Raw genomic sequence first — 24193 nt, forward strand, 5'->3', positions numbered from 1 at the left:
TATTCAAGGTGCGATCTCACCATGGAGCGATACAGAGGCATTATGACATTTTCCGTTTTGTTCACCATTCCCTTTCTAATAATTCCCAACATCCTGTTTGCTTTTTTGACTGCTGCAGCACACTGAGCTGACGATTTCAATGTGTTATCCACTATGACGCCTAGATCTTTTTTCTGGGTGGTAGTTCCTAATATGGAACCTAACATAGTGTCTCTACAGCATGGATTATTTTTCCCTATATGCATCACCTTGCACTTGTCCACATTAAATTTCATCTGCCATTTGGACGCCCAATCTTCCAGTCTCTCAAGGTCCTCCTGCAATTTATCACAATCTATTTGTGATTTAACTACTCTGAAGGAGAATGTGACTTGTTGAAAAGGAGATAAAGGGTGTGGGAGGAGACAGTATTGTGAGGCTAATGTAAAGGGCATTTATTCAAAAGTCCTGAGATGTGCACTCCCCCCTCCCCTAACCCAGCAGCATATTTTTAGAATTATTATTATTCCTGCTAGAAATGTTTCAAACACACACATTTGGTTAACTTGAGCCTTAAATCTGCAATGTATTGGTTACCACATCACAGCTTTTTTCTTATTTTTTTTTCTGTGATAGTGATGCCAGTTTCTTCTTATAGAAACTGTGAGTTGGGCACTGAGTAGCAATTCACAATACAAAGACTGATAAATTATTTTATCTGATCAGTCCCAAGGCATAATATTTATCTGTCTGGTGAGAATTCAGTGGATGAAAGAAAGCAATATATTAATCCAGTGACATGAATAATACCACAGATGCAAGCAGATATGCATTGTACAAGAACGACATTTAGACCCTAAGAAGAAACAATAAGCGCATCCTAACATCTGTTTTCAGACAAGAATTTTTTTTTGAGTACAAGAAACCACTCTTAGGGACAACTTTCAAGCTGCCCGCTTTGCTACAAAGTCCATGGGGTACATCTTGCCTGTAATCTTTGTGCCACTTTACACCTGAACTTCTATTTTGAAAATGGGCCCCAGAGAAAAAAACACCCTGGGAGATTTGCACCTGCTTTTTCTGTGGCTATTTTTTTCTGACCAAAAAACTACACGCATAGTTTTGAAAATCCCAAACTATGGTACCTAGTTTCCTTCCCCCACCTAACCCTGCCCTGGGATTGCCTACAGTGCAGGCAATTTTCAGACGGCCAATTTTATATAGGTAAGTCCTTTACAAAATTATGAACAAGACTGTGACTGGGGCTGTGGTGCTGCAGTGCAGCAGATTTGGATTTGAGTTTGCTGTCTTGGGAGGGCTTGGATGTGTGCTGTGTGCAAGACTTAATTGTGCTCCAGGAAGCCCTTGCTCACCATAGAGTGGTTTGGAGGTATCATCTCAAAAAGTCCTCCCCTTCTGTCCTCAGAATGAGCACATGAACCACCCAAGCAATGCCATGAGGAGTGAAGAGGTTACAGAATGAGAAAAGGAAAGAGAAAAAAATCAGAGCTGAATTCTCTCGTGCGATTTACTGTACACAGTTACCCTTGTGTTAATAAAAGCTGCATAAATCGGTTATCAGAGAGTGGGTAAGGGTCATACTGGTTGCCAACTGGGCAGCCCTCCACACTTCCATGGGGGGGGGGGGGGAGGGAGGAGGCACTAGGAAGCTCTATGCATTCGCTTCAGTCGGAAGGCTAGGGCTCTGCTTCCCAGGCAGGCGGGGCTGGGGGATGCTGCAGAGGCAGCGCTCACAGGCCTTGAAGGGGAGGGAGCTCCAGCCATTTCAGAGTGGTGATGCTTTGTAACTGGCCTTAAGCCCCCATGTTTTACAGACGAAGCCCTGATTCTGTTGCTGCAATGACCGGGCTCCGTCGGTTAGACGGCAGATAGAAAACACCGGAAACATCCTTACATAGTTTCAAGTAAAGAGGGATGACAGCGTGGCCCAACAGAAACCCAAAGGAGCAGAAGGAAACCGCTGTGCCAAAAACAGGAGGAAGGATAAGGATGAAATAAGAACGCATGTCCTGGTGACAGAATTGCAGCTTTGTAGATTGGTCGGAATATGTTCCGTATTAATGCAGAAACCTGAAACTTGCGGCAGTGGCAGTCGGTTATTCTGTTCCTATTACTATAACCTGTTTAATCAAAAAACATATGGCATATTTTAGCTTCTTTGTTTAAAATTTGCATTTCAAAAATAGACACATATATCAAGCCAAACTTGAAATTACCGAAAACATACATATGCAGAGAAAAGGGTATAAGAAAAAAAACAAACCGATCTAATTACTGTAAACCTAAGATTAGACTACAGATGGGAGAGAAATCCAGAGAAATAATTATCTTCAACAACTTTAAAATTAAATAACCTTTTTGGCAGGAAGTTAATTTTCAGAACGCATAGGTTCAGAATAGAAATAGCACCCTGCATAAAAGATCTCTCTTAGTCACAAAAGCATGGAGGGAGACAACAAACCTGATCTCCTCACAGCCCCTTCTGTGATTATTTTACTAATATGTTCTTTATCAAGTAGTTTTACATGTTGGTTGACATTTCCAGATAAGGATGTAGATAATCTTAGCACTGGAAGCTGAGTGAAATTGGCTTTCTCTTCTATGCATCCCCTTGGAGGAATGGAGCTCTGCTGCTAGATGTGTGGTTTTGGAAGAGAGCTTAGGAAAATGATGCGTGAGCAAGCAGCTTGTTCCAAACACTGCAAGTCTGATTGGTCAGATGTGTTTCTGCAAGGAGATATTGCTCTCTGAAAGCTGAATTTTAAAAGCCCAGTCTGCACATCAATTAGGGATGCGTGAATGTTGGACTCGCGCGCGCCGAGCAGATTTTAAAAGCTGTTTGAATGCACGCGTAAATGCTCACAGTGCGCACGTCTCCAAACCTTTTTCGAAAAAAGGGTAATGGTGTGGTAGGGCGGGGCATGGAGCTGAGATGTGCGTGCACATACTTGCGTGATCCGGTGCGTGCAGAGGCCCCCTGCTGCGTGACTTTGGTTCCGCTATGGACGCACGTAAGTTATAAAATAAAGATAAATAGGCAGATGTGTGGGGTTTTAAAGGTCAGGGATAACTGGGAGGAATGAAGGCTATTAGACTAGGGGGGTTTGGAGGACCTCTATCTTAACTGGACGAATGGCATCAGCCGGTGCCCCTTTTAAAATCTCCAGATTTACGTGGTAGAAGCAGCATTTGCGTGCACTTGAGCGTGCCCACTTAAGATTTGGTGCACATGTGCATGCGGCCAGGCTCTTTTATAGCATGCACACATATAGGCACGCATGTTCTAAAATAGCTGTGTCTCCGAGGGCGGGGGTGACAATCGCGCTCACATGTGCGCCCGAGTGCCGGTTTGAAAGTTACCATCTAAGCATACAGTGGCATATATATATATATATAGAAACATGATAGCAGAAGACGACCTTGCCTGCCCATCCCCAGCACTGCTTAGCTCAGGGGTGGCCAGGTCCGGTGTTCAAGAGCCACAAACAAGGCTGTTTTTCAGAATATCTATAATTCATATGCATGAGATAGATTTGCATGCTCTGCTTCCATTGTATGTAAATATATCATGGACATCTTAAAATTTGGCATGGCTTGGATGCAAAACCACAAGTTCTTAGGGGATAACAATTGTGCATGTGTATTCATGGAATACGAGAACCTAAAAATATATATTTCTGTCGGAATCCTTGTATCCTGAATTTTGGTGTGAATAGAACTATGGGATAGCCAAATAACGTCTTAGGCTGGAGGCTTGTATCACATCAACTCTAGCCTTCCTTCTTAAATGATTCCACTTTATTAATCACACCAGCATTCACAATATGTAGACTACTTAACCTCTAGCAGTGTAGTCACAGCTTTATCTTAGGACAGAGATGTGTCAGGAGCTAATTTCTCCTGGAGATGCGGGGCCTATCTGTTTCCAGCTGGGCTCACATTCTTAATCCTTCTCCTAGAGGACCCTCACACAGATCTCTCCCCCTCCCTCTCTCTCTCTTTTTTTTTTTTTTTTCTTTTTAAGGTGGAATCTCCCACAGATTAAAGAGGGGTTGTAGGGCACTCCTTTACAAGAACTCTGGAAAGTTATTAGTGAGGGACTGACACACATTCAGGGTGATCGCATAAACTTCCCTTCCATTGGAAAGTAGGTAAAAAATAGGTACTGCTTGGGAATGGGATAACCCAGGCACGTAACCTGTGCCTCTGTTACCACACCCTCTCTGGCCTTCATCCACACTGCCCTGTCATTGTTACTCCTCCCTCACTCTCTGCATGGCTGCCCTTCAAACCCAGGCTTACCCCCTTCTCATTTCTGGAAGCGCCTCTGGCTGCGAGAGCACTGGGATAATAGCGTTGCCTGCCCACGTTGGTGCTAGTCCTTCCAATGCCTGGCTTATTTCTTTGCTTCACCTGCCTCTGGGTGAGTCGGGACACTCGCTTAGGGCTACTTAAAAAAAAAAATGCTGCTTCCTGCAGAAGTGCGACCCTGGCCCTTTGGGACCGGGGTTGAGAAAGAAAGGGGAAGGGGATCAAGGCCAAGATGGCAGGATGCCTGCTGCAGGAGAGAGAGAGAGTAGCAGAAGGGAAAGGGAGAGTTAAGGGAAAAGGGATCAAGGAGGGTGAGTAAGAGAACAGGCAGGGGCGTGAAGGGAAAGTATTTTAGGAGAAATAATTAATGCAGCCACTAGCAATACTTGTTGGACATTCTCTAAGGTCTCTCAAAAAAAAAAATAAAATGTGATGTGAGATCCCCAGACCTAGAATAATATCTGTGTGAGGATGTCTGTTTCTTTTCCCTCCATTGCCAGTGTATTCTTAACTCAGCTTTAGTGTTTGGACATTGCCTGCCTGAAATGTGCAACAGAACGCAGGATTATCCACTGCGTGCCATCTTCTGTGTTCATCACCGTTTGACTTTCATGAAAGCTAATGCTGGTAATTTACTACAGGGCTAATTAGATGTTAGATTTTCCTTTTCCTCCTGTAAGCTCTCTCCTCTTGCTATTTTCATCCTATTTTTTGTCATATAGCCAACATGCAAAGCTTCCAGCATTTCTCTCTCTCCGCTCGCACAGGCTCCTTCTTGAAGTCTGAATAATGCAGCAGCTTCTACTCTCTGACAGTGGTATAGAACACCCTTGAGGGCTATCAGCCGTGCTGCTCTTTGATCTCTAAGCAGCTCTACTTGGCATCACCTACCCCAGAGGTCAGGAGGACTGTTTCAGGGACATTCCTAACCTAACCCAGTGGTTCCCAGTCTTTTGCATGTTGTGGCATACCTAGCATTGGGTTCGTTTTGCATCACCTTCCCTCCCCTCTCCCCCAACCTACTGCCTGGCATCATCCCTTCCCTTCCCTCCTTCCTGCCATGGTCCACTTGACCTATCCAGTCTGTTCGGTTAAAGAACTGACACTTTGGGACCTGATAACACAATACAGTACATGAAAAAGGTTGAGTTGGCATTGGAGTAAAAGATTACCCGTTTGCCTAGCATAGTTCTGGAACCCATGACCCTGAGACTAAGGGTCTCATACTAACCAGGATGGCAGCGATTGTTTAGGGTGAACATGGGGGTTCAGTGCAGTAGCTGTGTTCTTTATAAGTGTAGATCTCAGTAGAGTTAAATCGAACACATTTTCCCCCAAGTACAGCAATTATATTTTCTGGTAGCCTTTTCATTGCTGGTAGGTTTTTTTTGTTTTTTTTACCACTCAGACAGTAAGTATTAAAAGATAAATTTCATATATAATTAACCTGGTGGTTCTGATAAAGGTTTCAAAACTAGAATTTTCACCATATAACCTTGTCAGGAAACTGGCTGTAATTCGTATGTGGATTGTAGAATATCTTCTGTATTTTATTATTGTGATAGGAGCTATATTTAATTTACTCTCTCTTCTACTTTATGTACGACCCCCTTTTGGGGCGCACAAAATGATAGAGGTATCACTATCTGATACCTGTTTGAGAGCTAAGCAGCAGTCTCTCTTTAGGTTCACAGAAATTTAAAAGTCAAGGGGTTTGTATAGTGGACCTGGCACAGAGGGCAAGATCTGTCCTTCCTCAAGCTGGATGGGGAACTAAAAAACCTATTTCCCCTCTGTGACACCCCCCCCCCCCGACTGCATTCCACTTAGTCAAGAATCTTCAGATCCCATTCCTCCGTCGCTGAAAGATGCCCACCTTGGGATAAAGGAGGGTCTCACACAAATGGCATCTCCAACAAAACAAAACTTTTATTTCTGGGATGATCGGCAGTCTGAGTTATATTAAAAAATCACTAAATAAATAAATAGCAAATTCACTGACTTAAATCGGGCGTTGACAGGCTCTTGGAGCACTGGATTAGTAGCAGCTGTGGTCTCAGCCCTTGCATCTCCACACAGAATCCTTCTCAGTTAGTACCAATTTATATTTAGCGAGTAGGTGAGTAAAGTATGTGTGTTCAGTGCATTGAAATACGTGCATTGCATGCATTGACCTATATACACATCTATGTTGTGAGTTGAACATATGCAGCTGTGGTCATGGTCCTTGCATCTCCACACAGAATCCCTCTCAGTTAGTACCAATTAATATTTAGCAGGTAGGTGAGTAAAGTATGTGTGTTCAGTGCATTGAAATACGTGCATTGCATGTGTTGACCTATGTACACGTGTATGTTGTGAGTTGAACATATGCGTATTTTACAATATGCGCATATATGATATCCGCATGTTATAAAATACAGTGGTAAAACAACTTGCGGCCACAGGCATACATACATGCTGCCGCGTGCATTTGTTTGAAAGTTATCCTCTATATATGAATATTTAAAAGGTTATAAAACTGTAACCAAAATGTGTCGTAGATTTTCTCTTGCTCTCACATCACTTGATCTGTTACTTCCAGACTTAATTTATCTTTTGCTATTATATTTGTTTATGATAGCTTCTTAAAGTTTACTATTTCTTACATCTGTTGACATTATTATTGTAATAAAACAGTGCATTTTAAATGAATATTTATTGAACAGATACTGAATAAAATATAATTCATACCCACACACACATTCACAAAAATGCCTTTCCAGTGAATTCTAGAATAGTATCCTTTCTTCCTAAATGGCCAATTAACTTTCAGGGGAAGGCAAGCATGCATGGGCCTGATTTATCAAGGGTTGTCTCCTCTTCTACGCCTGTGGGAAAATGCCTGAAAAATGGAGCTCATAAGCTTGAGGAGCAGATTTTAACATCCGTGCCTTTTTCAGACATTAGTGATGTTCTAAGCTGTTGGAGATGAATGTAACTGCTGTTTTATTATAAAACATTTTACCAGAATGTATTTATGCTGCCCTGAACTTGAGTTTCTGATCATTAAAGGGGATAGCTTTTGTGCCTTGTGGCTTTGAATTTTGCCTTTGAAAGATATACATTATTTTGCGGGTCTAGCCATGACGTTTTCTTCTTCTGTATTGTTTGTCATGTTGATTTGGAAGGCAGCTTGGAAACCATACAAGTAGGACTGGCTCCCCCCTCCCCCCCCACCATCTGACAAAGACCCCCTGCCGTTGTTAGCATTAGCTTTTTGATGTTGCTGCCACATGGTGATTTCACCAGGTTTAAATCTCTGGGACCTGAAGAGGCCAGAAAAGTAAAATAAAAAACCTCAGAATCCTACATATAAGGATTGTAATGATTGTGATGATCAGGGGTGGAGAAATGTCAGGGCAGCTGATTCCTACTTATGTATGGATGACAGCTTCTGGCTTGGGGTGGAGAGGATTTGCCGCTGCTGCTTTTAAAGGGATGAGATAAGCCGTCGAGGGCCTGAGGCCCAGAGAATCTGCTGCCACCGTGGCCCAAGGTTCCCTCCTACCATCGGGTTGCACAGAAGAGGGAAAGGCTGGAAGGAGAAATGGAAGGGAAAAATAAAATGAAATGACCATAAATCTTATGAAATAGGAAATTTGTTTTTTTCTGTGGCTCCTAATTATTTTGGCTGTGACACCTAAGTTTTCTAAATATTTTAATGTAGATTAAATCTATGTATTTATCACTTCCAAAATGGGAGGAAACAAAGAGAGAAAATTTGGTTGAACTGTCATTTCCAGCAATGTTCTCATGTACAGAGGCCATCATGAATGTAGGCTCTGCAGACAATGGATAACTGATAGGTTAATCCATTACAAGGGCAATATATCCATGCTCTCAGTAACTTTGTCGGATTTTCTCCCTTTGAATAGGCAAACAGAGATGCAGTAATCAGTCGAGCCCCTGACCAGAAGGATGATCGAGCCGTCAGTCTTCAGAATGCTTCTACGGTATACAATCTTCTGAGCATCACCATGGGCATAAGAGGGCAGTATGTCCTGCTTTCTGAGGTAAGAGAATCCTGCTTTCAGCTGAAGCCTTAGTGTTCTGTTGCTTCTGAAAACCTTAGAAATAAACGACAAACAAGTTGTAAGACAGGGTGGCCAACTCTGTCTTCAAGAGCCACAATCTGGTCTGGTTTTCAGGATACCCATGATGAATATGCATGAGATAAATTTGCAAGCACAGCATCCATTGTATGCAAATATGTCATGCATATTCATTATGGATATTCCAAAAACCATGCCTGTTTGTGGCTCTTGAGAACTAGAGTGGGTGACACTGTGGTGATGAGAAGATCCTAACTGGTTTTAGGCCTATGTGTTTCAGATATCATGGCAGGATAACATTTGAGACTATGCTTGTAGCTTATAGGTCAATGCAGAAATGTTTTTAAGACAGGACAAAATGGAGGATACAGATAAACCAGATAAAAGTGGAACATGTTTACATCAAATAAGTGCTTAGCCTACCATAATATAGAGACATGTCCCACTTTTAAAGGCCCTGTGCGCGTAAATTTCGGGGGTTACATGTGTGGCTGGGCCCCTGCACACGATGCACGCATTTTCTAAAGGGCCCGGCCACACGCATAACCACCGATACATGCCAAAGTGCCCGGGTCTAAAGAAAGGGATGGGCTGGGGACGTGGTCTGGGTGGGGTGGGCCGGGAGAGCGCCATTAGACACTGCCCCGGGGAAGCACACGCCAACAGCTGGCTGGCGCGCGGAAGATACTTCTGCTGCAGAGGGAGCAGTAAGTATGGAAACCCAAAAATATGGGATGGTTAGGTTTACGTTAGGGGTCAGGGAGGAGAGGGGAAAAGGTAGGAAGCGTAGTTCCCTCCCAGTCTGCTCCTTAATTGGAGCGGACTGGGAGGGAACTGGTCTAGGCCTGATCGCGTCGCCGTGAGTACTTAGTAAAATTCCTCCCCCGTGAAGGAGTTGCGGGTCGCCCACTCATATGTGCGCGGATGTTAAAATCCGGCACGCATGTGTGCACGGATATCGCACTTTATAGTGTGAGATGCACGCATGCTATAAAATCCAGTCTGTGTGCGTGTCGGAACCACATGCGTATGGACGTGCATGCTCTCCTTTTTAAATCTAGACCTTGGCCATTAGAAATGATTACACATGAAAATAATGAATAATCAACGAATGTGATGAAAGTATTAATATGATTTGTTAAGAAATTAAATTAAATCCTTATAGGGAAATTAAGCAGAAGTTATCTTAGTTATATTAGATGGTATTTATATCTGCCTCTTTGTTGTAAGCAGCTCTCTGTGCACATTAAATTAAAATACCAAAGAGAACATAATTACAGAAGTTTGGGCTGTACTTTTATTTACATCTGAGCAATGGGATATAATTTCTGTAGTACCTTTTTCTCCGAGGACAAATGAGATGACCCAGCCATTCGTATAGGTGACAACACCAATGCGGAGCATTTCCTACAGAATTTTGGGAAGAGCTTCTCTTGGCATATCAGGATTTTCCACCCAGCTGCTCCCTCAGCCCTTTCTGTTGGGATCACATCGGACGCTTGTTTTCCCTTATGGAGAGAGAAGATTTTTCATTCCAAATGTTTCCAATAGATGCATGACAATTTTGTTAAAACGTACGTCCACTTTGCTCACAAATGGATCACTATTCATATAAATGTGGCTCTGAATGATCGTTCAATAAGACATCAGAAAGATTAATTATAAGTGCATCATTACTGATGGCCTAAGCGTTGCCATCTTAGGCCAAGTGTTAACAGTTTCCAGTGAGAAGAAAGCAATCATGTATAATTGAGCATTTCTGTTCTCCAGTTCATCATAATCATACCATCATATCCTTCAAGGTAAATGATGCCTTTTTTTTTTTTGGTATCTCTAGAATCTGTAACCTAAAGATAATCCAGATTCAAACTTGCTGTGTTTAAGTGTCCTGGTCAACATTTTCCATAACCTATGTAGTAGGAAATGCTGCACAATCTTGATGATTAGCTCGCTCTCTTAAGTCTACTTAAATGTTACAGATAATGCTTTTCCTGAACTCTTTAATTTGCTCCGATGTGGTAAGAAAACAAACATTCAGTTCAAATGATCAGACACTGGCCTTAACTGATGTCCAGCTCCTTGAACCTAAAGTCTGACTTGGACTTCTCCTGGTCTGGGCCCACAGCTCCTCCTCCTCCTGGCTCTCTCCATTCGACTTATATGGTCAGTGAGGTCGCAGTCACTGCCTGCCCCACTCTCAGAGCCCCTTAGTACTTTGTTTTACCTTGGCTTCCTGGGAAATGTAGTATCTTCTATTAATTGCTCTTCTCTGGGGTTTGCCTGTTCAGCATCCTTATGATCGTTTCCCCGCATTACTTGATCCTGTAATTGCCATGGCTGTAACTCCTGACAAAACCTTTTTGGACCAGCATTTTTTTCTCCATCTCTCCTAATTCCCTGTTTTAGGGGAAAAACCCTGTGCTTCCTGGGCCAAGCTATCTCTTTTTTTTTTTTTTTTTTTTTTCATTCTGTGGGGAGGATCCTAACTCACCACCCCCATGTAAATAGCCATTGACATGAATAAATGGTTTTTGAAAATTTCTCTCAGGGTGCATTATTTTCAAAGCCATCTCTGCTGCAAAAAAACAGCTTTGCCCATGGAAATAGCCTTTTAGAAAATTGCCTGCCCTGTATGCAAGTAGAACTACCCACGTAGGGACTCTGCACAATTTTTTACCTGCAGTGGGACTAAACATTCCTGGGACTAGGGCTCTGCACTTAGCCACATGCTATTGCATTTTCAAAAATATTTTCAGGCCCAATGGCCTCCCTGTAGCAGACACAAGATGAAGGTAGCAAGGAGGTTTATTAGAGATGTCAACACTGTGTTATAGCTCTACAGGTAACAAAGAGGTTTTCACAATAAAGGATAAGGCTTGCATCTAATTCAGCAAAATAGTCCAGGTCATTACACAGTGATTCCTTCCAGTGATAATACAAACACAGTTTAAGACCAGACTTCACAATACAGTTTGATTATATATATTTAACGCTTCACATAAGCCAGACATCATGGGTCTTCTCCGGGATCCCACACTCTGGTTTTGATAACCATGCTATCTAAATGCTGGGAAAACTTGTGAGGTGTTCTAGAACTCCTTTTGACCAATCTGGATCTGCAGGGGTGGGGCCATATAGGAGTCTCTCTCTATTGTAGAGTTAGCGCTCTCTAAGTCATCCTGTGGCTGTATAAGCAAAACCTGTACCCCAAACTGGGCAGTCCCCAGATAAAACCAGCGAATATACCTTTTTTTTTCCCCTGACAAATGTGCACTTAATGGTGAATTTTAAAAGAAATGTGCGCGAATAAAATAGATGCGCGTGCATGTAGCACTTATTCGAGCTACCGCTATTTTAATAACATCGCACATTCATGCGTAATTTCCGGTGCATGAATGACTTTGCTCATGTAAAAAAGGGGTGGATTTGGGATGGGTTGGGATGTACTGCCCCGCATAAATCCTGATTTTATAACTGCAAACACAGTGCTCGTAATGCTGTTACCTGTGCATATTTACTTCTGCTCTTTATCAGGTGTAAGTCAAATAAAACTTTATAGCAAAAACTGACTAGGTGAGGGATCTGGGTATGTAGGGGGGAGTGCAGGCTGAAGAACCAGAGGGGTCTGGATGACCTAGAGATAGACTGGACAAACTGGTTGGCTAGTTGGTAAAACTGGGAATTCCCTTCACATCCACATGTTCTAAAATGTGCTCTCTCGCATTTGTAAAAGCCGACAGGTCCTTAAGGAAAATATGCAAATGTTTCCACATGTAACTGCTTAAAATTAGGAGTACATATATGTGTGCAAGACGTATTTCATATAATGCATTCAGACTTCCGCAGACGAAAAGAAATTCTAGCGCGTGTGAGCTCGCACCCACATATGCGCTTCTCTGGGCACGTGCGCACTTGTTTTAAAGTTCCCATACCTATGTTTTCCGAGAAAACTGCTTGTACAAATTCATAGGCGTAAATGAGTGCAGATTGATTTTCTGGGAAAATTTTCCAAGGGAAAGTATGCGTGTATGTTTCCATTTGGAAAGTGTTGGAAAGCCAGCTGTTAATTGACTTTGAATCTATGCAGGCAGTTACAAACTTACCCCCTGTATCTACAAAGGTAGGAGCAGTGCGTTCTATTCGAGAGGCACTTGACAAATAAGAAATAATCAAGAAAGTCTTCATAAAATTACATTCTCGGCTTGCAGTTTTCCCTCCACTTCACATCTCACAGTATTCACGATGAAAGTTTACATTTTTAGATCCTGCTGCATACACCTTTTTTTTTTCCCCTAATGATGATTCATCTTGGAACTTGTGTGCAGTTCTTCTATGATCCAGTTGTGGGACCCAACCCATTGATTTAGAGGAAGACTAGAAGAGGATCAGTAAAGAGTGCCACACGTGCTAGTTGCCTGCTACATCTGTAATCAGCTGTGGTAAACTGATTTATATAATACTAAAGGATACTTCTGGTATTTTTGTATCTTAAAGGAAACTACCTATGCATATTTGTGTTTGGACAATAAAATCGCATGGGCACAAGATGAACTAAGCAAAAGGCTTTAGTGTCTGAGCTGCTATTGTATCAGATTTTTACTATAGGTCTGTGCCATCCCCAGATAAGAAGGTAACATTTAGGTTAGCTCCCTTACATTCTCACTTGACAAGTAGGCATAAATCAGCTAGAATGTGTGGGTGACATCATTTGAGTGCATCAATGCAGACCCAGTTCGCAGAGCTCAGATAATATCTTTCTGAGCATGCCTGGGAGTTCCTGTGCACGAATGCTGCCTCGTGAGCCCCTCTGTCTCTTCCAGAGCTTCAGATAACTCTCCAGAGAGGCCAGTGGATATTAAGTATGATTGATTCAGTCTACTGTCAGCAGAGAACCCTCTTTACCAGTAGGAAAGCTTGCTTTCTCTGTCGACATGTTATTGCCATGAATAACTGATATCGCAGAATCTATGCATAGCCCTTTCTGTATAGGTGTGGTGCAAAGAGCGTTTTGATTATTAGTTTATTGGTGTTGTGAGCAATTAATACAAATCAACTCTTTCCTTCAAAAAAACTTTATTTGTAGTGTCTGGAGAGAGCCATGAAGTTTGCATTTGATGAATTTCACCTCTGGTACCAGCTGGCACTTTCCATGATGGCTTGTGGGAAGGTAAGGCTTCAGTCTCCTGGTATTACACTGTATGTTTCTGTGCACTATAAGTATAGCGTTTACTGAATGCACAAGTTGCCATTTCTGGGATATATATATATTGTTGATTCTGACTCTAGTGTTAAATTTTTTTAAGGCTATGGTTTCAAAGGCATGTGGTTATACGTCAAAAGCAGGAGCTGCAAGGTTTATAAAATAGCACGCATTACTGCCCCAAAGTGCACACAAATGGTTCAGTTCATACAGTTTTTTAAAGCAGGGATCCACATAGGTCTTATACCTACTTTATAAAAGTATGTGCTTATATTTTATATATTAAATATTTGTAATGTGTCCCTAATAACCCCCCAGTTCATGCCCAGAGGATAGTTGGTTTGCTGATGTATGTATGTATCTCGCTTAAGAAAATACTTGATGGGTACTTCCAAGCACTAGTTCACCATCTGCCTAAAACTGCACCATTTGCCCCATACTCTGCCTAAAAGCTTCAAACAAAAGAGAAATCAGATTTAATTTTCATGTCTTGATTAGCAGGTATAAAAACATGCATGTTTGCTTGCACTTAGTTTGCTTATAAAATATGTGAGTATGCATAGACTTGTCAATCTCGCCCTGGAACGCTCTCACAATGCCCTCAAAATGTGTTCTTTCTCTGTGTATCCTTTCCTGCGCAGCAGCAGAAGTACGTGCGTACTTGCAGCCATCTGCCTTCTGAAAATTCACTTGGTCCGTACAAAGACTATTTACATGTGTAAATGCCAATTTTGCGTGTGCAAAGTCCATATTAGTCTTTTGAAAATTCAGCCCTTACTGTTCTACCGAGACTGGAGCCCTACTTCAATTTCCTGCTTATGATAATGCTTGTGCGAGTACTTCCAAGCAACAGTTTGCTGAGACCTTTACCAGTTGATCCAGACCTTCACATGTTCACCCAAACCCTTTCTCCATTTGCTCCAGACTCCCAACCCAAAAACTGCAGTCAAAAAAAGAAGTCAGATATCCGTGACTTGATTAGCAGGAGTAAAAGCATATGCACATATTTAATGACTTATGCGTGTACTCAGTTTACAAAATAAAGTACCTCCAAACTGCGTCCTGTAACACCTGCTTTTTCTGTGTGGCAGCAACAGTACACAGTTCTCCCACCCTTCTGAATATTCTTTTCCTGGTCACAGAGGCTAATTATAATTTTTATGCATGCAATCCCAGTGTAAATCTTTGAAAATTACCCCTTAGCATCTTCTTGAATGAATGTATACACTCAGCCCTGTAATTAGTGTATTTTGTCTGTAAGACACGTTTCCAAGCATTTAGCATTTAATTTTTTAAAGACACTTCTCAGTAGCATTAGGCAAGTCAACAGAAACAGATGAACTCAAATCCAGGATCTGTGTTCGTTAATAAAATAATTCAAAGATTCAACTACTCACAACACATATTAACCTATAAAATATTGTAAATCATAATTATCAGAGTAATGATGTCTTTCATATTGATCCTAATATGGTTGAAAATATTAACACAAGTGTGGTTTATGCAGCAAATGCAAAGAAAAATATATACAGTTAGGCCACCTTGGGAAAACCTAAGAGATAATTTTCAAAAGTATTTAGAAATGCAAATTGGCTTTTAAAAATTGCTACATTTACATGTGTTCCTTTGAAAACTCACCCCTAAATGTGTACCTCACACTGCAAGAAAATATCAAACTCTACATTCCTATTGTTTTAATTGTGCTAGAAATGTGGCCACCGTATTTAACATATAAGCATCACAGACTAGCTATGATTTATTGCTCAAGCCACATTTACATTATTATAAACTCAAAAAACCTAGTGATGTAATTTAGAAATGACTATCAGAGAGAAAAAATATCCATATATTCTTGTGGCCACACAGCTAAGGTTTGAATAAATGATACGATAAATGATTGATTGGGTGACTAGGGAATTAGATCGAGGAAGAGCACGCGATGTCATCTACTTGGATTTCAGCAAAGCTTTTGATAAGGTCCTGCACAGGAGGCTTGTGAATAAAATGAGTAGCCTAGGAGTGAGTGCCAAGGTGGTGTCCTGGATTGCAAACTGGTTGATGGTCAGAAGACATAGTGTGATGGTAAATGGAACTTACTCTGAAGAGAGAGCGGTGTTAAGCAGAGTGCCGCAAGGATCGGTATTGGGACAGGTCCTGTTCAATATCTTTGTGAGCGGCATTGTGGACAGGCTAGAAGGTAAGGTTTATCTTTTTGCGGATGATACTAAGATCTGCAACAGAGTGGACATTCCAGAAGGAATGGAGAGAATGAGACGGGATATAAGGAAGCTGGAAGAGTGGTCGAAGATATGGTAGCTGAGATTCAATGCCAAGAAGTACAGAGTCATGCATATGGGTTGTGGAAATATGAAAGAACTGTATTTGATGGGGGGGGGGGAAGGGCTGATGTGCACGGAGCAGGAGAGAGACCTTAGGGTGATAGTGTCTAACGATCTAAAGTCAGCGAAACAATGTGACAAGGCGATAGCTAAAGCCAGAAGAATGCTGGACTGCATAGAGAGAGGAATATCTAGTAAGAGGAAGTGATGATCCCCCTTGTACAGGGCCTTGGTGAGGCCTCACCTGGCGTACTGGGTTCAGTTCTGGAGACTGTATCTCCAAAGGGACAGAGACAGGATGGAGGCGGTCCAGAGAAGGGTGACCAAAAAGGTGGATGGTCTTCATAAAATGACATAGGAGAGATTGAAGAACCTAAATATGTACACCCTGGAGGAGAGGAGGAGCAGGGGTGATATGATACAGACTTTCAGGTACTTGAAAGGTTTTTAATGATCCATGGTCAATAACAAACCTTTTACGTTGGGGAAAAAAATCAGTAGAACTAGGGGTCACGATTTGAAGTTCCAGGGAGGAAGACTCAGAACAAATGTCAGGAAGTATTTCTTCATGGAGAGAGGGTGGTGGATGCCTGGAATGCCCTTTCGGAGGAAGTGGTGAAGACTAAAACTGTGAAGGATTTCAAAGGGGCATGGGATAAACACTGTGGATCCATAAAGGCTAGAGGATGGGAATGAAGAGAAGAACCATGGGGGTGGATTACTGGAGTGGAGGCTACTACCTGGTGAATACTACCCTTACTCAATAAGCCTTCGCACGGTTAATGCAACTCCCAACATTGCTCTCTGCTTTAAACGGCAAGGGGAAATGTGGAAAGAGGATTTGCATTCAGACAACAACCAACAAGGACTGAACTTCACAATCTGGGTAAACAATTAAGCGTAGGGGTAGCTTGCTTATTATGGCGGTTACTACCCTAAACCAATTAAGTCTGATACATCACTTTGAATGCATATACAGCATTGCTCTCTGCTTCTACGGCAGGGGTAAATGTGGAAAAGAGGATTTGCATTCAGACAACATCCAACAAGGCATTGATCTGTGCAGTCTGGGTAAACAAGCATCGGGGTAACTTGCTTGATGCGGTGGTTACTACCATTAAGCCTTATGCTCACCTTTGATGCAACTCCAACATTACTCTGTATCAATGACAGGGGATGGCAGGAAATTTGAACCAAACAGTTACCAACAAGGGCCCTGAACTTGGTGGTTGGTGAAACAGATAAGTATGGGAAAATAAGTGTGGGAGCTTGCTGGGCAGACTAGATGGGCCGATTGGTCTTTTTCTGCCGTCATTTCTATGTTTCTGTGAAACAAAAAATGCTACAAACTCCTTAGGATCTCAGTCAAGATATATGATTACTGAACACTTTTATTCTGGAATGGTTGGAACTGAAACCATTCCAGATAATGGATTTTTCCATGTAGTAGAAGTTCAGATAAACAGAGTTCTTCTGATAAAAGTTTAAGATAATGGGAGTTTTTATAGTTGATGGATGTTATGAAACTAATCAATTTTTGAATCATGATTTTTTCTGGCCTGGGCACTACTATAGTTTTGGTTGATAGATTATTGGATAAATAGTGCTGTACCCTAATATTAAGAAAAGATATTACATTCTACCTAGGTTCCGTTGTTTATAAGGGGCAAATTTCAAAAGGATTTACACATTCAAAACTGGGTTTTACATGTGTAAATGGGCTTTTTAAAATTTCAATGATATATGCTACTTTTGAAAATTACCCCCATTATTTTAAGGTTTTTTTCCCATGAATTTTTCAGTGTGTTTATTACAAGAAGAACAAATCCAGGAGAAATCGGTGGAAAAAATGACTCATCATTTTTATTGGTAAATATTTTTGCTTTTGTTGTCATAAATAGTGATAAAATTTCCAGGAAAAATAAAAACTGAAAACAAAGGACCCTGTTGTGCCAGCCATTTATAACCTTAAGTAGTTAGAGGTTGAATAGGAACAACACTTGAGGAATTCAAATATATTTGTGAAACCCTAAGTAGTAAAATAATTCAAACATTTTACAGTCTAAAGTGGGTATAAGTTATCGCTGGAAACTTTGTGCATGATATTCATTGCTGGCTGTTTAAGTAATTTAGCCAGGTAGGACTTATCCGGCTGTTAGGTTCCAGCCGCCTCCCCTGTGTAAGCCCCTCGCTTCTGATCCGAAGCGACTCCGGCAGCATCCTGTTCTAAGAACCCGGGATAGAAGTTCCTGTAAACTTGGACTGCCTTTATAGGCCCCCTAGCCGGGACTTCCTGTGGTGCTGGCTGATGTCACATCCTGCTGGGGTATATAAGGAATTTTCTTGCAACCAGCCAGCACTTTGGCAACAGGTCTCCTAAGTAGCCTGCTTTTCAATGTGTGTTGCGAGTTTGTGTCCCTGCCTTGTGCAACCTGCTCTCACTCCTGTGTTCCAGCTCCTCATTTGTCTGGTGTCTGCTCCTTCCCCTGTCTTTTTTTCTTGTGTGTCCTACCTCTGTTTCCTTCCCTGCCTGACTTGCTTCTTCAGATTGACCTTTTGGACCTGACCTCTGCTTTGGACATGATTACTGCTTGCCTGTTGCCTGCCCTGACACTGGTTTGTCTCTTGGATTTTGCCTTCTGCTGCCGGCCCCGAACTTGCTACGTTCTCTGGACTTCCTTATTTGCTGTCTGCCTTGACCTTTGCTTGGACCCAGACATTCTCCCTTGCCTTGCCCCTGTGACCCTGCTGGCCATTCGCACCAAGGGCTTAACCTGCGGGAACGTCAGTTGGTATAGTGAAGCTCCAGCTAGTACCACCCAGACACTTCCGCCCTTGGTCAGTGTGAGCCACACTGGTTTGGCTATGCAGCTGAGTCAACCATACCACTGCACAAGGGTCCACAAACAAAACAGTTTGTCAAGGCCATGGACCTGGCAGATTTGGCTGCGCTCCATGCCATTTCAGAATGGCTCAACAGATCCAGCAACGTCTTGGACCAGATCACAGGGGTTCTGGAAAGACTGGTGGGATGCATGAACACTCTCTCCAATCAGCTGGCAGCACCACTGCTGCCAGTTCCAGCAGCTCCTGCTTCCCCGCTGCCTCAACTACCTCCCCAGCCCAGGTATTATGGCGACCTTCGGGAATGTTGAGGATTCATTACCCAGTGCCATATGCACCTTTAACCTGCAAGCAGCTCTCTTTCCTATAAACAAGATAACCTTCATATCTTTGCTGGGAGGATTAATTCTTCTTTGCAAGGAAGAAAGACAGCTCCCTCTGGCCTTGCATTGATTATCGTGGCCTGAATGCGATTACACGGAAGGATCGCTATCTGATACCTCTCATTACAGAGCTAATTGTTTGACTAAGAGGAGCTTACATTTTTACAAAATTGGATTTACAGGGAGTCTACAATTGGATACGGATCCGGGAGGGGGATGAATAGAAGACAGCTTTTAACACCAGAGCTGGCCACTATGAATGTGGTTATGCCTTTTGAGCTGTGCAATGCCCCTACAGTCATTCAAGTCATGGTCAATGAGATATTCCGAGATCTTCTCCAGTCTCATGTGGTGGTCTCCTTAGACAACATCCTGGCCTTCTCTCGGACACTCGCCCAACCCCGGGTGTATGTTCAACAGGTCATACAATGACTAAGGAAGCATAAACTGTATGCAAAGTTATAGAAATGCTTCTTCGAACAAACGGAGCTGCCCTTCTTAGGCTACATTGTTTCCTAGGCTGACTTATGCATGGACCCAGCAAAATTAAAGACCATTCTGGATTGGCCCCCAACCCACTGGTCTCAAGGGCCTGTGGAGTTTTTTTAGGGTTTGAGAATTACTATCGGCAGTTCGTGCATGGCTATTCTTCCTTGGTCACTCCCCTCATGGCTCTGACAAGAAAAGGGGCAAGCCCTCATATCTGGAAAGAAGATGCTTTATTGACCTTCCAACATTTAAAACAAGTATTTACTCAGTACCCTTGCCTATGCCACCTGGACTCCACCAAGCCATTTCTCGTTGAGGTTGATACCTCTACTGTCAGTGGAAGCTGTCCTCTTACAACATGACCCACATGGTGTATTGGTAACCTGAGCATATTTCTCAAGAAAATTTTCCCTTACCGAGAGAAATTATACTATTGAGGACTGAACTATTAGCTATCAAGTTAGCCCTTGAGGAGTGGCGCCATCTCCTGGAGAGGGCCCAACACCACCAGATCAAGATAAGTATATACATTTCACAAGAATCTATGGTACCTATCGCAAGCACAACTGAATCCCAGGGAGGCCTGATGGTCATTATTTTTAATCATTTCGACTTTAAGCTGAGAACCAGCCGGGTCCACCCAGACATATTATTGATCTGGCCAAGGTTGTGTTGGCTGCAGCTATAATGGTACCCCAAGAGAAAACCATGGTTCTTTGACGACTCCAGAAATGTGTTCTAAAATGGGATCACAGCTCATGACTGGCAGGACTCCAAGGAACCAACAGAGCACTGGAACTAATTACCCATATTACTGGTGGCTCCACGTTCGAAAGGATTTAAAGAATTATTATGTAGAATCTTGTCCAGTCTGCATTGCAAATAAAAGCTCCCAAGCTCTGCCCTCAGGCTTCTCCACCCTCTGCCCCCACTTGGACACTTCTGGCAATGGACTTTCACTGACCTCCTACCTTCTGCCGGCAATACTACTATCTGGGTCATAGTGGACCGATTTTCTAAGATGGCCCCCTTTGTTCCCTGCTGGGATTACCCTCAGCCCCGAGCTGGCCGAATTGTTTATCCAACATGTTTTCTTGCCTACAAGGCCTCCCTCACCACAATTTTTTGACCGCAAGGTCCAGTTTACTGCACAGTACTGTTGGTCCCTATGCAAAAAATTTGGAATCATGCTGGACTTCTCATCCACCTAACACTCCAAGTCCAACAGACAGACAGAGCAGACAAATCAATCCTTATAGGCATTCCACTGTTACTACATCAATCAACAACAGGACGACTGGGCCTCCCTTCTTCCCTGGGTGGAGGCCTGTCACAACAAACATGTCAATCAAGCTACCGAATCTTTACCTTTCTACTTAGTCTATGGCAGGCATCCTCGGTTACCAGTGCCCTTAGGCATTTCTGTGGCCTGTCCTGCAGCCAGTGTGAAAGGTCAGGAACTATTCAACTTTTGGCAAGCCACTCACCAACTTCTAGAGCGAGCTGCTACCCGTGCCAAGATCCAAGCGAACAAAACGAAGGCCCACACCCCAGCTACAACTTGGGAACCTTGTTCTTCCTGCTCCTGCGTTCCAGCTCCTGGCTTGTCTGGTATCTGATCCTTCCCCAGTCTTGTCATCTTGTGTGTCCTGCCTCTGTTTCCTCCCCTGCCAGACCTGCTTCTTCAGGTTGACTTCTTGGACCTGACTACTGGCTGCCTGCCCTGACCCTGGTTTGTCTCTTGGATTCTGCCATCTGCTGCTGGCCTCAACCTTGCTTTGTTCTTTGGATTTCGACATTGGCTTGGACCCAGACATTCTTCCTTGCCTTTCCCCTGAGACCCGCTTAAGTCCTGGCCTTTCGCACCAAGGACTCAACCTGCATGAATGACAGTTGGTGTAGGTTGAAGCTTCAGCTAGTCTCACCCAGCTAGTCTCACCCAGGCACTTCTGGCAAAGCCGCTGATTATACGCATTTCTGTGCACCCTTATCCAGATAAGGTAAGCCGGACAAGTTTAAACCTGCTCTGTGGGGCATCTAAAATTAGACATACACTTATACGGCTACTCCAAATATCGGTAGTTAAGCGATTGAGTCATACGTCCAACTCACTCCATCCCCAATCCGCCCAGTATATTCCTCTTTTTATATGCGTACATTTTAGCCATATAAGAGACTTGTATGGCTCAGTAGCAGCCACTGAACATGGGTATATTTTCAGCAGCCACTACTTAGCCACATAAGTCCCGCTTATCTGGCTAAATAGAGCTGAATGTGCTTTAAATATTGACCTCTTTGGCGCTATTGCTCAAGTTTTAAACATGCCTATTCAACTTCTATTTGTGACTGCTAGAAACTAAAAAAAAATGCTATAGAAACACTTGCAGTCAAAATTCCTCCTTACTTGGATGCTTTAATAGACGCTCCAAAGAAAATCAGACCTCTGGACCATTCATTTAGTTGGCCATTAGAGATCTAAGACACACCACTGGAGTTGAGGATTTGTTAGACATCTGGTTAATGCTGAGAGCCAGCCAAGGGCGGATTTTAAACATTGAACTTATGTGAAAACTTTTCTAAATGCAGCCCCCCAAATATAGCTTCCCAGTTGGCTGACAAAATAAAGGCAAAAAGAACAGCGTTCAAGAAGTATAAAGGATTCCACAAAGAGGAACACAGGAAAAAATATCTGTTAAAACTGAGGGAGATGAAAAAAGAAATCAGGAAAGCAAAAGGTCAAGTCGAAGAAAGAATTGCCAAAGAGGTTAAGCGAGGTGAAAAAACATTTTTCAGATATATCCAAGAAAGAAGGGAGGCCCAATGTGATATAGTGAAATTGAAAGTTGACAAGAAGCAACATGTGGAGAGAGCCAAAGAAATGGCAAAAATATTAAACATACTTCAGTTTGGTGCTCACTAAAGAAGATCCTGGAGAAGGATTGTTGCTGATTAACAAGACTGTAGGTGGGGATGGAGTAGACGAAACACTGTTTACAGAAGAGAATGTATGGAAAGAGCTAGGTACACTGAAAGTGGACAAGGCCATGGGGCTGGGTAAGGTATATACCAGGATACTGAGGGAGCTCAGAAATATGCTGGCATGTTTGCTGAAAGACCTGTTCAATAGATCCCTGGAAAAGAGTGGTCGCATGGGATTGGACAAGAATGGTTGTGGTCCCGCTTCACAAGAGTAGTAGTAAAGAGGAGGCTGGAATCTACAGGCCAGTTAGCCTCATCTCAGTGGTGGAAAAACTAATAGAGATTCTGCTAAAGGATAATGATCTATCTGCGATCAGGTGGGTTGCTGGAGCCGAGCCATCATGGATTCACCAGAGAAAGGTCCTATCAACAAATCTGATTTTTTTGATTGGGTGAATAGAGAACTGGATTGAGGAAGAGTGCTCCATGTGATCTACTTGCATTTCAGCAAAGCTTTTGATACAGTCCTGCATAGGAGGCTTATGAATAAAATGAGAAGCTTGGGAGTGAGCTCCAAGGTTGTGGTGTTGATTGCAAACTGGTTGACTGATAGGAGACGGTGTGTAATGGTAAATGGAACCAACTCTGAAGAGAGAACTGTGTTAAGTGGAGTGCCACAGGGATTGGTTTTGGGACCGATTCTATTCAATATCTTTGTGAGCGACATTGTGGAAGGAATAGAAGGTAAAGTTTGTCTATTTGCGGGTGATACTAAGATCTGTACAAAATGGACACACCTGAAAGATTAGAGAGAATGAAAAGTGATTTAAGGAAGCTTGAAGAGTGGTCAAATATTTGACAGCTGGGATTCAGTGCCAAGAAGTACAGAGTCATTCATCTGGGATGCTATAATCCAAAAGAGCTGTATATGATGGGGGGGGGGGGGGGGTGAATTACTGATGTGCACGGATCAAGAGAAGGACCCTGGGGTAATAGTGTCTGGGGATATGAAGACTGTGAAGCAATGTGACAAGGTGATAGCTAAAGCCAGATGAATGCTGGGCTACAAAGAGAGAGGAATAACCAATAAGAAAAAGGAGGTGATAATGCCATTGTACAAGTCCTTGATGAGGCTTCACCTGGAGTACTGTATTTAGTTCTGGAGTCCATATCTCAGAAAAGATAGAAACAGGATGGAGGTGGTCCAGAGAAGGGTGACAAAACTGATTTGGGGTCTCTATTGGAAAGCTTATGAGGAGAGGCTGAAGGATCTAAATATGGAATAGAGGAGTTGCAGAGGAGATATGATACAGACCTTCAGATACCTGAAAGGTTTTAATGATGCACAAACTTCAAACCTTTTCCTCTGGAAAGGAAACAATAGAACTAGGGGGTAATGAAATGAAACTCCAGTGGTGACAACTCAGAACCAACGTCTAGAAATGTTTCTTCATGGAGATGGTGATGGATGCCTGGAATGCCCTTCCAGATGAGGTAGTGAAGACCAAAACAGTTGAAGAATTGAAAGGGGCATGGGATAAATATTGTGGATCCCTAATGGCTAGAGGATGGAAATGAAGACAAGGGTGAATGGGGGTGACCTGCACGGTGCGG

General features: G+C 42.7%; 1 protein-coding gene across 2 annotated transcripts in view; it reads left to right on the top strand.

Annotated features, from left to right (window-relative positions):
* TTC7A (tetratricopeptide repeat domain 7A) overlaps window positions 1-24193 on the top strand; it is a 523501-nt gene that overhangs the window by 131162 nt on the left and 368146 nt on the right. For both annotated transcript variants that reach the window (XM_029593372.1, XM_029593373.1), the window contains exons 9-10: window positions 8229-8366; window positions 13489-13572. In XM_029593372.1, coding sequence (XP_029449232.1) covers window positions 8229-8366; window positions 13489-13572 — 222 coding nt within the window. The remainder of the gene's footprint in view (window positions 1-8228; window positions 8367-13488; window positions 13573-24193) is intronic.

The sequence above is a fragment of the Rhinatrema bivittatum genome, chromosome 3 (assembly GCF_901001135.1).
Source record: "Rhinatrema bivittatum chromosome 3, aRhiBiv1.1, whole genome shotgun sequence".
Taxonomy (NCBI): Eukaryota; Metazoa; Chordata; class Amphibia; order Gymnophiona; family Rhinatrematidae; genus Rhinatrema; species Rhinatrema bivittatum.